At 40.4% G+C, this 14,772-nt stretch overlaps 1 protein-coding gene across 2 annotated transcripts in view; it reads left to right on the forward strand.

Annotated features, from left to right (window-relative positions):
* LOC127801641 (uncharacterized) overlaps positions 1–14,772 on the forward strand; it is a 48,172-nt gene that overhangs the window by 15,385 nt on the left and 18,015 nt on the right. For both annotated transcript variants that reach the window (XR_008023103.1, XM_052336939.1), the window contains exons 6-8: positions 2,180–2,319; positions 2,815–2,859; positions 14,640–14,750. Coding sequence is in view for 1 of the 2 variants with exons in the window: in XM_052336939.1 (XP_052192899.1) it covers positions 2,180–2,319; positions 2,815–2,859; positions 14,640–14,750 (296 nt within the window). In the remaining variant the exon portion in view is untranslated. The remainder of the gene's footprint in view (positions 1–2,179; positions 2,320–2,814; positions 2,860–14,639; positions 14,751–14,772) is intronic.

Raw genomic sequence — 14,772 nt, forward strand, 5'->3', positions numbered from 1 at the left:
CTCTTGACATCCTTCCTCTTCTTCCTCCTCGCCTTCTTCCTCTGCGCCCTCCAATAGCAGTAACTGTTGTTTACATTGGTGGCCAATCGTATACTTGTCCCCACATCGAAAGCAAAGACCGACCAGTCTCCTCTATTCTCTCAAATTTCCTGCGACTGATTAGGGAGGCGTTGGGAGAGCCAATCCTTTGCTGCTCTGTCCCCAAGTTCCTCCTTCCTTGGTGCCTCCTGCCGATTGTTTTGTTGTTGAGGCATCATCTGCCATCCCCTATTCACCCCCTTTTGCTTCCTAGCCCATGCTTCTACTGTCATTTCTTGTAGCCGAGCACACTCCATGGCTTGTTGAACGGTCAAGGGTCGAAACATTTTTACAGTGGGGCGAATCTCTTCGTTCAGGCCACTAATGAAGCTTGATACGAAGTACCCCTCAGTAAGAGTGGGGTTCGAGATCAACATGAGAGCCTTCAATTCCTTGAACCTCTGTTGATATGCTTGCATTGACCCCCCTTGCTGGAGCTTATTGAACTCCTCTACGATGTCCATCATTCCTTTCTCCCCGAATCTACCACATAGACCTTCCGCAAATTCTTCTCACCAGCATTCCTCTCGACCACCTCTCTAATTCTGGTACCAAGCGTCACTCACATCATTCAAGTAAGCTACCGCTAACGATACCTTCTGTTGTTCAACCACATTGTATAAGTTGAAAACCTTCTCGCATCACCTCATCCACCATCAAGGATTGTTGCCTTCAAACAGAGGAATCTCCATCTTAGGCATCAATGAACCGATCGGATTTGATCCGGTTGCAGTGCCTTGTCTCCTCGTCCCTTCGTTTTCCTCCGTCATCAGTTGCTCTATTGCTACCTCCGCAGATCCCTCCGATCTTAAATGACCTCCCTGGTCATTGAGAATTGGTTTTGATCGTCCTCTTGGAGGAAACTAAGGTGAGATCCTTACCTGAGTCTGTTGCAAGAACATCAGCATAAACTAATGCATTTGATCGCAGAGAGTCTAAGTCTGGTCTCGCATCTAATCCTCTGGTCGCGTGGTTTGCGCTCTACTCTCCTCGCACCACACATTGACTGTCCCATCGATCCTCCGTTCAATTGAACTCTCCAGCATCTCCGTTCGATTTTGCATTTCGGAAATGGTGGACGTTACCTGTTGGAGATGCGCCTCCATCTGCTTCATCCTTGTTCCGTCTGCCATGGCCTAATCCAAACGCCCACGAATTGCTCTGATACTAAATTGTCAGAACTCTATTTCTGACAAGGAATTCTCTCACAATTCAGTGGGGAATTGCGGGAAAGTTGAGATGTAATCGGGAGAATTGAGTGATGAGGGAGAGAACTGAGAGAGAGAGAGATCGAAATAGAAGTGTGGAGGGAAAATGAAATCTGTATTTTCTCGTTCATACTCAACTTGGCCGCGGGCTTGGCTTATATAGCCAGCCTTGGCGCCTCATTTTGAGTTTACATTTGAATTATAACTACTTCTACTTCTCTTATTACAATAATGCCCTATTCTTAACTACCCCCTGGGATTACCCGAATGCCCTCCCTTAGTCGATGGACTATGACAATAGGATTGCAGATTTCATGTATTAAAGATCTATTTAGAACTTGAAAGTAGTTCATAATTTGTCAGAATATACTATTGATCAATTAAAACACCAATCATAAGTAATGTGCAAAAATTAGTTTTCAGAGCACAAAAAAATGTTGGAGCTTTGAAAATATTGTTTTAAAACTTACTCAAATTTTTATGAGAGCTTTTTCTCCATCCTTGAAACACAAATATAAGAAAACTTGAACTATTAGTAAATATAATTTTTTTTTGGGTAATTATGGGCAGGGCTCCCTCAACGGTGTATGCCTGCACCAAGCATCTAATCAAAGCCTAAATTTGCTACTATTGCCCATCTCAAAGGAGATAAAGTTGTAGAAAGTATTCAACAACATATTAAGTCTTTGACCCACTGTGGGGTCGACTACATAAATTCTAGCTTGCTAACCATTTCTATCTATGACATTCTCTATTGTAATACCCTTATAACTCATATCAAACTTAAGTATTCAATGAAAGAAAATCTTCAATTGGCAGTCCAACTTTTAATACTTCCTTCTTATTCTGTCTCCTAAATGCTAGTTTATTTATTTATTTTTTCCCCCCCACAGATTTCGACTTCACTTCCAACAATCAATATATTGCATCCTCTTCAAAGGATAAAACTGTGAGAATATGGGAGGTATCTAGAGGCCTTTGCATCCGGGTGATATATGGAACTTCTCCTCAATTTTCTATTCGATTTCATCCTGTAAGTATACTGGGGGTTAATAATCTTCAAGAATTCAAATAAATGGTGTTTGTGTTTAAATATCTTGTTTGTTTGTATTATATGTGAAGTGTTGCGAATTGTAGCTTTGAAACTAAGAAAACAATTTTAAAGAGAAAAAAGAAAATCAAAATCTCGATGATTAATACCAGATCTTACTGGATTTATATTTAAACCTCTGATTTCTTTTAGAAAATCAAAATCAGTCTTTCTTTTTATTTCCTCCCACAAACCTTCAATATCAAATTATCAATATTAGCTTGTAGGCTATAATGTTATTTCCTTTTGAAATCTTATCCATGTTTAACTTGTAGGCTTTATACTTTTCTTTATGAAAATATACTTTATATTTATTTGAGAAGTAAAAATTACATAATTTCTGGACTTAATGACTCGATTAAGATTGGTTATTTTTTTTGTACCTGTCTGGTTGAATGAAATAATTAATTTCACCCTCTATTTGTTATCTTTTTGCAGGTAAATAACAACTTCCTTTCTGTTGGCAATGCAAATGAAATCACTGTAAGTTTTCACTCTTTCTTTGTAAAAAGTTGCATGATGTTTTCTCCCTGCTTGTGATTATGAGACAATAAAAGCACAAAAATGAGAATGTCATCTGTATTAGATTATGCATACCATCTTGGCACCAAGACCAATGACCTGACACTAGGTGGCCTTTCTGACTTACCTGATTATTATAGGCCCTAGGATGAGTGTTTAGACCTGTAGGACTAGCTTGTGCTAATTTTTAACACCCAATTCTTAGTTGATTTCATTTTACCTTTTGAGCATTTTGAAATCATTGCAAGAATTGGAACCATTTAATCCTTTCTTAAAAATGAAGATTTTAGTTAGTCAGCCACTATTGAGCTTTAGTATTTTTATTTAAATTGTTTATTTGAATATTACTATTGGTAAGTCATGTTTCCATGTTGTATAGATTAGCTTCATAATATCAACTATGTGACGAAACACCATCATATCAATTATTTTTACTCACCGTCTCATGAAATTTTTTCATATGGAAATGGTGTTGGAACTTTATCTCATCATTCGCTTGCTAGAGGGGTGCATTAAGAAGGACATGCAGTGTAAAATTGTCATATTGTTCTTTTGCATGGATTTTTATTGTTAATGTGACTTTCAGAAGTCAATTGACATTATGAATGTCTAGCCATTGACCCTAACTTAGTTATGATAAGGTACATTTGATAATGATGATAATTTGAATATTAGTATGGATTAGAGGCTTGCTTGGGCCAATAATTAGTTTCAGGAATCAGGATTGGAATAGAGTAGGTCTAATGTTGGTTTGGGATGGCCTCTTGGCTGCATTCCCTCCCTTGATAATAGAGTTTACCATGAGATGGGCCATCAAGATGCTTAAGCTGTAAATAAAATATACCCATTGAAAAGAGAATCAGAAGGAATACAGGATATGTGCAGTAGAAGACAAAATTCATTGGTACTTACAAATGCACTATCATTGCCTAAAAATTCCCTAACAGATTGTTACATACTTCTGTAAGAACAATTTTATCTGCACTGCAGTCCTTTTGTTGGATGTGAAATGTGTCTTTTAAGTGTTGAACCCATCTAATTAAAGTGGCCAAGGATAGTAGGATATGGATAAATTTCAACATGACTTTGTTTATGAACCGGGATAAGCTTTTTCTTTTTGTTATTATTATACAATGGGAGTTTTATGCAGGTTTAATGGAGAAATTATCAATTTAAGATAATTTTCTGAGCTCGTGTCTTCTTAGCCATGTCATATTCTTTTTGAAGCAAAAGTGTTTCAAAGATCCTAATCTAGCAAGCACAAACAGTTCTTGATGTGACACAGCCTGATGTACAGAAGATTGAAGAAGAGAAGAAATTGGAGGGAGAAAGGGAATAAGAAGAATTGGGGAGGAGACCTCAAGAAAGAAGAAAATTTTCAGGAAGGGAATATGCAGCAATCATATTCGCTTTAAATAATTTCAAGAATCTTTTATTACATTAGTAAACTTTTTAGTCTTAAACTGAAAAGATCAATCAAATCTCCAAACAAATCTTACGAAAAATAAAAGAAAAAATCTAAATATAAATCCTAATATCAGAATTTAAAATTTAATAATTCTATTTTCTTATCAATTCTACGAAGATTCATCGTTGGTATCTTGAATGAGATAAAACAGTATATCAAAAACTCCTCAATGCAAGAAAGTTCTCATCCAAGTTGTTCTTTTATTTTTGTGGAATTTCCTGAAAACTTGACATGTTGGGAACATTTAAGTTCCAAACGTTTCCATTGTTAATAACATTGCAGTCTGAATAAAATAATTTGGAAGCATATATCAAATTGCAAGTTTTTCTTTTATTTTTGTGGTATTTGGAAGCATATATAAAATAAAAACGATGGATTTTTTTTACCCTACTAATCTTCCTCCTTAAAACTTCTTAAGTTTATTTCAAACCCGTAAAACTCCAGTTTGTTTTGAATCAAACTTTTCCAAATTCAAGGGATTTGATCCAAGTGAAATGCATTAAAAGACTACAACCAAAAGGTACTAGTAAATGAGGGGGCAATCAAGGTGAAGTGGAAGAAGTATTTTTCGAAATTATTCAATGAGAGTGGAGAAACAAGTGCCATATTGGAGCATCTTATGGGCCATTTAGTTGCAGAAAACAGTTTGTGTTTTCTGGAACGTTACTCCACAAAAGCCACAAAATTAGAAAACTTGTTCAAATAGAAAATGGAGATTTGGGTTGCACGGCTTTCCTAAATTGAACTAAACCAAGAAAACACCTAAAAATGAGGTTTCTAGGTTTTCTTTATTAATTTGGAGATTTGGAAAACATGGTTTTCCAAAAACTTCCCAAATCATCTCTATCTCTTCTAACACAAGTTATACAAAGGAAATTAAAACGTCTTTCTCTTTTTTAAACATATGTTCCAATTTTCTAGTTTAGAAATTAGCTTTTGTATTTCTAACATTTGAATGCATCTTCCGAATTTTCTATGGAAAAGAAAAACTAGAGATTTTATAGAAAATTGGAGATAGAAAACTGGAGATCATTTAATACAACTAACAACCCCTTAGTAACTTTCAAGAAGACAGGAATTACATGTTTTAATCCTTCCAGGCAGTTGGGAGAATGGTACTTGCAAGATGGTCATAGGGAGGAATTTTCAGAGATTGTTCAGGAGTAAATAGGCTCAGGTAACCCAATTATTTTCCATCCAAACATTGGAGGAGATGGCGGATGGAAGGGAACAAGAAAGGGAGTTGTAGATGGCCACCCACACTCCAGACCAGAGCAAATCGGAGGTACAATTCTTACACCAACTTAATATGTTTTTGGCCGAGTATGAGGACCTATTTGTAGAACCTAACTCCCTACCTCCCAAAAGAGCCTTTAACCACTCAATCAACCTTAAACCTAACTCAAAACCCATTAATGTGAGATCTTATAGATACACTCCACATCAGAAAATCGAGATTGAAAGAATAGTTAAGGACATGCTTCAACAGTTCCTAATCAGGCCTAGCTAAAGCCCTTACGCCTCTCCCATCCTCCTTGTCAAGAAAAATGATGGATCATGGCGTTTTTGTATAGACTATCGACAGGTCAATGCCTTAACCATAAAGGATAAATTTCCCATCCCTATAATTGAAGACCTATTTGATGAACTAAAGAATGCCACATACTTTTCCAAGTTAGACCTTCGCGCCGGATATCATCAAATCTACATGAATTCTGATGATATCCACAAGACGACCTTTAAAATCCATCACGACCATTATGAGTTCTTGGCGATGCCATTTGGGCTCACCAATGCCCTAACCACTTTTCAATCACTCATGAACCAAGTTTTTGAACCTTACTTACGCCATTTTCTTATGGTTTTCTTTGATGATATTTTGATATACAACCTAACCTTCAATCAACACTTGAAACACCTAAGGACTACATTTGAGGTTCTTAGAAACAACCAATTGTATATTAAGAGATCCAAATGTGCCTTCGATCAGAAGCAAGTAAAGTATTTGGGGCATGTTATCTTGAGGGCAGGGGTGAGTATAGATTCGAGAAAAGTGGTTTCTATGGTGGCTTGGCCAATGCCTACTAACATTAAGGCCCTGAGAGTTTTTTTGGGTTTGACAGGGTACTATAGGCGGTTTGTGAAGAATTATGTTATCATCAGCCAGTCTTTGACTGAATTGTTAAAAAAGGAAGGATTTCATTGGGGTCCAGAGGCTAAGAAGGGCAATTGAAGGGGACTATGAGCAGGGCTCCGATGCTCGGGTTACCAGACTTCAGCAAGCCATTCATACTGGAGATTGACGCATGTGGTACAGGGATGAGAGTTGTGTTGATGCAAGAAGGAAGACAACTGGCTTATCTTAGTTAGGCCTTGTCCTTTAGACATCTGGGACTAAGTATATGAAAAGGAGCTTTTGGCAGTAATAATGGCGAGGCGGTTGAGAGGTGGCGGCATTATTTGGAAAGAGGTCAGTTTATAATTAGAACTGACCATGAGAGCCTTAACTTCTTACTACAGCAAAAGCTTCATATCCACCTCCAAAGGAAGGGAATGGCTAAGCTTATGGGCCTAGACTACAGCATACAGTATAAGAAGGGGAGAGAAAATGTGGCTGTTGATGTCCTGTCTAGGTGTCTAGAAGAAGGAGAATCAGCTGCCCTTACTGTTATCACCCTGATTGGTACCAGGAAGTTGAGGCGAGCTATGAGGGAGATGATAAAATAAAGGAGTTATTGGAGCAGTTGATTTTAAATCCCGATGGGAAGCCAGGGTATACATTGCATCAAGGGGTAATGAGGTACAAAGGCAGAGTCATAATTAGTGGAAGTGAGGTATTAAGGAAGAAGATACTGAGTTCCCTTCACGAGTCTCCAGTGGGAGGGCACTCGAGAATTCATAACACATATCATAAGGTGAAGCAAATCTTTTACTAGCCTCACCTCAAATGATGTGTGATCGAGTATGTAATGGCTTGTGACATGTGCAACAGATGTAAGTACGAAATTGTGGCCCAGCCAGACTTGTTGTAGCCCTTAACCTATACCTGCACAGGCTTGGGAGAGCATAAGCATGGATTTTATTGAGGGTCTACCTAAGTCAGAAAGGAGGGACTGCATTTTAGTGGTGGTGGATCGATTCACTAAGTTTGCACATTTCATTGGCCTAACCCACCCCTACTCAGGCCAAGAAGTAGCTAAAACTTTCTTGGATCAGGTGATGAAGTTGCATGGGATTCCCAAGTCAATAATTTCAGATAAGGACAAGATCTTCACAAGCTTATTCTGGCAGGAATTAATGAAATCCCTAGGGGTGAAGCTTAAAATGTCTACAGCTTACCATCCTCAAATAGATGGTCAGACTGAAAGGGTTAACCAATGTGTGGAAGGCTACTTGAAGTGTTTGTGTTTCTTGAATCCTAAAGGGTGGCATAAGTGGATTTCCCTGGCCCAATGGTAGTACAATACTAGCCACCATGCATTTATCAAGAGATCCCCCTTCAAAGCATTGTTTGGATATTAGCCTCCACTACTACTAGTAGTGGGGGAGCACACCACAATAGCCACTGTAGAGGCATACCTAGAGAAGAGGTAAGAGAGTTTTACAACAGCTCAAGAAAGAGTAAACATTGGCTCAAAATCGTATGAAACAGTATGTTGATAGGAAGAGGAGTGAAAGGGAGTTTAACGTGGGGGAAAGAGTATATCTCAAGGTCAGGCTAACACACCCTAAAGCAATTGCTAAGGGCCAGGTGAACAAACTAAGCCCCTGGTACTATGGACCTTATTTGATTGAAGCCAAGGTGGGAAAGGTGGCATATCAACTACAGTTACTTGAAGGGTCCAGAATTCACCTAATTTTCCACGTCTCTTTGCGCAAGAGATCAATGGGAACACAACAGGTGTCTTCCAGTTTACCACAGCTATATGTAGATGCAGATGTCACAACAGTGCCCAGCTCTATACTAGACCGAAGAGAGTTGTACAAGCATGGGGCCTCTATCATTCAAGTGTTGGTGAAGTGGTCGAACCTTTCCCAATATAACAACACCTGGGAATACTGGCCTGATCTGCTAAGGCAATTTCCCCAGGCAACCAGCTTACTTAGTATTCGTAAGGACAAGAATTGTCTCAAGCTGGAGGGAACTTGTCACGGTCCTAATATGTAGAAGTAGAATATACTGTGTAAAATGGGGGGGGGCTAGCATACACATGCGGCAGTTAGGGAAGGCGGTTAGCTAATTCTAGAAGAGGGTAGTACCTATGTAAATAAGCTTGGTGGTGGGGATGTAATTGCGGGACCCTATATATAAAGGACCCGAGCACATGTAAGGAACTATTGAGAATATTAAATTGAACCATTCTACCATTTTCCTCTCATTTTTGTTTCTCTCTCTCCCTCTCAAATTCTCTCGACTCTTCCTCAATTTCTCCCTTTGTTTCTACCGTTCTCCCGAATTCTTCAGCGAATTCTAGAAAATTATCATCAGATCTCTTAGGATCTGACAACTTCTTATGATATAACTAGAATTAACTTTCCTTCATCTCTTAGTCTGTTTTCAGGAGTGCAAGCAGACCATACATTGTCTTCGAGATAATTGTTGCCTTTTCAACAATCACATTCATTGCATTATAAGGTCCCTTAGGAGACATCTCAGCATTGTAATTTTCATCCTCCTCAATAAATGGACTCAAATTCTAGTGCCATTAAATTATTTATCCGAATAAAACTTTCTATTAGAAGGTTGTCACAAGCTACTTTTAATTCTTTATTTTTTTTCGTAATTCGGGAATTGAGGGAAAAAGGGATAACTAACCACACATGTAAACAGTAGGTAGGCGCGACAGTTATAGCTGGCGAGAGGCATTTGAGCGAGAAGGTCTTTTCATTTGAATTGTAGGGAGATCAATATAAAAAGCCTAATCTCACTTGATGAAGGCATGAATGAATTGATTCCAAATTGGAAATTCTCTCTCTCTCTCTCTCTCACTCTTGAAGTCTTTTGTTCCTTCTTTCTAAATTCTATCTCTATTTCTCTGTCAATTCCCTTTCTCTATTGAATTCTCAAAGAATACCGAGAATTCCTCTTTGTCAGAGCTTGTGCCCTGACAATTTAGTATCAAAGCGATCCAGGCCAATCAAAGCTGCGGGGAGATCCGGTGATGGCATACGGCACGAGGATGAAGAATATGGAGGCACAACTACACCAATTCGGGTCCACGGTCTCGGACTTGCAAGCGAGAGTTAATCAGCTAGAATTGGGATCAAATCATAATCACGAGGCGATCATCTCCATTGACCGCAAATTGGATGGTGCAATCAATTAGATCCGAGAAGAAGTAGGAGCGTAAATCCGAGAATAGCTACAAGGATTCATGGTCATGTTTGCGCGATAACAACCGGTAAGCCTCTCCCCATATTTTCCTCCTAGAGAAAGGGTGGATCCAATTCTTCCCGGCCATGGAATGAGTCAAAAGAGACCGGGAGCATTTGAAATTGGGGAGGAGCCAGTGGAAATGAGGGAGAATGTGATCGGTCAAAGGCAAGGAGTGAATGGAGGCCTTAGCCACCTGGGGATACCAATGCCAAAATTGGATATCCCCGTGTCTGATGGAAGTACGCCTTGATGGTGGATTAGAAGATGTGAGAGGGCCTTTGTGTGGTCTGGAATCCCTGAGCACCAGAAGGTGACCCTGGCTGTGACCTACCTCGACGATGCTGGGGATGACTGATACCAAGGATGAGTCAAGACGAGGGAGGAATGTCTATGGGCAGAGTTTGCAGCAAAATTTTGTGAGAGGTTTGGGGAGAGAAGAATGACAGATATGGTGGAAGAGTTTAACAAAATTAGGCAGAATGGATCGATGGCAGAGTATCAAAGAAGGTTCAAGGGGCTAAAGGCGTTGATGCTCAACCATAACCCCTACCTTATGGAGGCTTATTTCGTCTCCAATTTTATTAGTGGGTTGAATGAGGAGTTAAGGCCCGTGGTGAAGATATTGCAGCCACAAACCGTTAAGCATGCCACTGATAGTGCCCGATTGCATGAGCTAATGGTGGAAGCGCTCATGAAAAGGCAACGATTTATGAACAAGGGAGGAACACACAATGTGTTAGCTCCTGTTGGAAAGGCTCAAGGAAGGGAGAATTGGAAAGGAGTACAAGGAATGCAGAGTCTACCCCTGCTGGCCCCTAAGACACAAGACACAAGGGGAGAGATTGATAGAGGAAAGGAGGCATGCCAACCTCTGCTTCAAGTGTGGGGACCAGTACTTTCTCGAGCACTAGTCTAAGAAATAATTGCTCCTGGATGGTGAGGAGGATCACTTGGAAGAGGAGGAGGTACTGGAGACTAACGAAGAAGGAAAGGAAGACAATGGTGAGATTTCACTACATGCATTAAGGGGCTTAGCTAACAATAAGATTATTAAAGTGGAAGGTAGAGTGGGGGAGTGCAAGGTTATGATTCTTATAGACAGTGGGAGCACCCATAGTTTCATAGATGGAGGAACGACCAAGAGGTTGAAGTGCTCACTAATTAACACACAACCCCTCATGGTGACAATGGCAAATGGGAGTAAAGTGGTAAGTAAATCAGCCTGTGCAGGCTTTTGTTGGACCATACAAGGAGAGAGCTTCAAGGCAAATCTTAGGTTGCTCAATTTGGGGGACTGCGATATAGTCTTGGGTGTAGACTGGATGAAGCACGTAAATCCTATATGTTTTGATTTCAATAGGATGGAAGTGACCTTCGAGAAGGAGGGTAGAAGGTTGACACTAGTGGGAAGCAAGGAGGTGGGCATGTGTAAAATGATCACAGGGAAAAGGCTACAGAAAATACTCAAACGGAAGATGAGTAGGGTGGCCCAACTTTTCTCTATCCAAGCAGTGGAAGAAGAAGAAGAGGAGGAAAAGGGAAGAAGTGAGTTGCTGCTTGTGGTAAGCAGTCCGCACCAACCAACTTGGGAGGTAAGACAACTTGACTCATTAGACTTACTATTGGTTGAATATGAGGATCTGTTCAAAGAGCCTACAAACCCTACCTCCACCTCGAGCCCATGACCACTCGATCAGCCTTAAACCCCAATCTGAACCTTGTAATTCCAGAGCCTATTGTTACCCCCCAACCTAGAAAACTGAAATAGAGAGAATGATCAAAGAAATGTTGAAAAACTCTCTAATTCAACCAAGCCATAACCCCTTTGCATCCTCGATACTATTAGTTAAAAAGAATGATGGTTTATGGCGCTTCTGTGTGGATTACTGACAGTTGAATGCCATGACTGTCAAAGACAAATTTCATATCCCACTTATCGAAGACCTTTTAGATGAATTGAGGGGGGCAATTATTTTTTCCAAACTCGACCTTAGAGCTAGCTATCACCAGATTAGGATAAGCCCAAAAGATGCCCACAAGACTGCCTTCCACACCCATCAGGACCATTACGAATTCTTGGTAATGCCCTTTGGCCTTACAAATGCACCAGTTACATTTCAATTCTTGATGAACTAGATATTCAAACCACACCTATGGAGCTTTATACTTGTGTTTGTCGATGACATTATGGTGTATAGTCGAGATTTTGACCAACACCTTACACCCTAAAGGGTACTTTTGAGATCCTTAGAGTCAACCAACTATACATCAAAAGGTCAAAGTGTTCATTTGCACAAAGGCAAGTTGAGTATCTAGGGTATGTTATCTCTAGTAAGGGGTCAGCACCGACCCTAATAAGGTGGCAGCCATGCAAGCGTGGCCAAGGCATACAACCCTCAAAGCCAACAATTTGTGAAAGGGTATGGTGTAATAAGTAGGCCACTAACACAATTGTTGAAGAATGATGGATTTAGGTGAGAACCAGAGGCTGAGGCAGCATTTGAGGACTTGAAGAAAGCCATGAGTGAGGCTCCGATGTTGGGGTTGTCGGACTTCAGCAAGTCGTTTGTAGTTGAAACAGACGCTTGTGATAATGGGGTGGGAGCGATACTGATGCAGGAGGGCAGACCCATAGCCTTCCTCAGTTAGGCACTGGCCCCAAGACATGAAGGGTTAAGTATCTATGGGAAGGAGTTTGTGGTAGTCCTATTGGCGGTTGAAAAATTGAGGCAATATCTTGAGGGGGGCCAATTTGTGATCAAGGCTAACCATCAGAGTCTTAAGTATCTATTGCAACAGAGACTCCACACGCAACTACAAAAAAAAGGCATGGCAAAGTTAATGGGACTTGATTATACAATACAGTACGAGAAGGGAAGGGATAATGTGGTGGCAGATGCCCTATCTCGGTATACGGAGAAGGGAGAGACAACAACCATTACAGCGGCAATACCAAAGTGGTATCAAGAAGTAGCAAGCAGTTATGAGTCTGATGAGTCAGTTAAGGAGATATTGGAGCAGCTAGTGTTGGACCCTAAAAGCAAGAAGGGGTACGCATTACAGAATGGGGTGCTACGGTATAAGGGAAGAATAGTGGTTGGAGACTGCCTACAGGTTAAGGAGAAGATTCTCCATGCCCTACACAGCTCTCCTCTGGGTGGACATTCAAGGATCCAAAACACATACCTCAAGGTAAAGCAACTTTTTTTCTAGCCTAATTGAAGGAAGCAGTAATTAAGTTTGTTATGATGTGTGATGTTTGTAAACGATGCAAAAATGAAACGGTGGCCACACTTGGGCTCTTACAGCCCTTGGACATTCCCGGACAAGCCTAGGAAAGCTTGTCCACGGACTTTGTGGAGGGGCTCCCTAAGTCAGAGGGCAGGAATTGTATATTGGTGGTGGTTGATATTTTCATAAAGTTTACCCATTTCATAAGCCTATCCCATCCCTACTCCACTCAAGAGGTTGCGAGAGTGTTTTTGGACCAAGTTATAAAGCTGCATAGGGTCCCTAGGACTATCATTTCTGACCGTGACAAGGTCTTCACTAGCCTTTTCTGGCAAATTCTATGGAAGAATATGGGGACCAAGCTCAACATGTCATCGACTTACTATCCTCAAACGAATGGATAGACTGAGAGGGTCAGCTAATGCTTAGAGAATTACTTAAGGTGCCTGAGTTTTCGGCAACCAAAACATTGGCACAAGTGGCTAGCTTTAGCTCAATGGTGGTACAACTCCAGCCACCATAGCTCCCATACAAAGGTCACCATTTGAAGCTCTTTTTGGGTATAAACCCCCCTTCCTCCCAGTACCCCCGGAGTTTACTAAGGTGGAAACACTGGATGTCTTCAGCAAAGGCAAGGGATTCTTCAGCAGTTAAAAAAAGACTTAGGTATGGCACATAACAGAATGAAGCAACAGGCAGACAAGGGAAGAAGTGAAAGGGAGTTTTCAGTGGGAGAATCAGTGTACTTAAAGCTTAGACCAACACAAGTGAGGGTTGTGACAGGAGAGGCCACAACTAAGTTAAGCCCGAGGTACTATGGTCCATTCCTTACTGTAGCGAGATTGGGTAAAGTAGTTTACTAGCTCCAATTACCGGAAGGTTTTCTAATTCATCTGATGTTTCAAGTGTCATTGCTTAAAAAGTGTGTGGGAGACCAGCCTGCAAGTTCCAACTTACCCACCCTGGGCAAGGGGAAAGAGCCAAAAGCTATCTTAGACTGGAGAGTGATCTATCAGCAGGGAGTTTCCCTAATGCAAGTGTTGGTGAAATGGAGTCAATTGCCTACCGAAGACAACACATGGAATACCTCCTAGATTTGCTCAAGCAATTTCCTAGAGTAGCAAGTTTGCTTTCTATTTCTTGAGGACAAGAAATTCCTCAATGGGAGGGTAGTTGTCACGAGCTACTTTTAATTTTTTTTTTTGTAATTCGGGAATTGAGGGAAAAAGGGTTAACTAACCGCACATGTAAGCGTTAGGTAGGTGCGACAGTTATAGCTAGCGGGAGGCATTTGAGCGGGAAGCTCTTTTCATTTGAATTGTAGGGAGATTATTTTAAAAAAGCTGATCTCACCTGATAAAAGCATGAATGAATTGATTCCAAATTGAAAATTCTCTCTCTCTCTCTCTCTCTCTCTAAGTCTTTTGTTTCTTCTTTCTAAATTCTATCTCTCTGTCAATTCTCTTTCTCTATTGAATTCTCGAAGAATACCAAGAGTTCCCTCTCTGTCAGTGCTTGTGCCCTGACAAACGCATGCATGCCTTGTATAAGATTAAGTCGCTAACTCAATTTTATCTTTGTCTCATAGTGTTGTAATTTTAATGTTGTTGACATTGGTTTAATCCACTTCTCTTATGGGTTTCATTTTTAAATTTTCCATTCCAGGTGTTCAATTTCAGCACTGGGAGAATAATTAATAAAATAGTCTTTGGAAATGAAGTTACTGCTCTGGACCATGATCACACTGGTCAACTTATTTTCTGTGGTGATGCTCAGGTTTGCTTCTTCTCATATCCAT

This window comes from Diospyros lotus, chromosome 5 (assembly GCF_014633365.1).
Source record: "Diospyros lotus cultivar Yz01 chromosome 5, ASM1463336v1, whole genome shotgun sequence".
Classification (NCBI taxonomy): Eukaryota; Viridiplantae; Streptophyta; class Magnoliopsida; order Ericales; family Ebenaceae; genus Diospyros; species Diospyros lotus.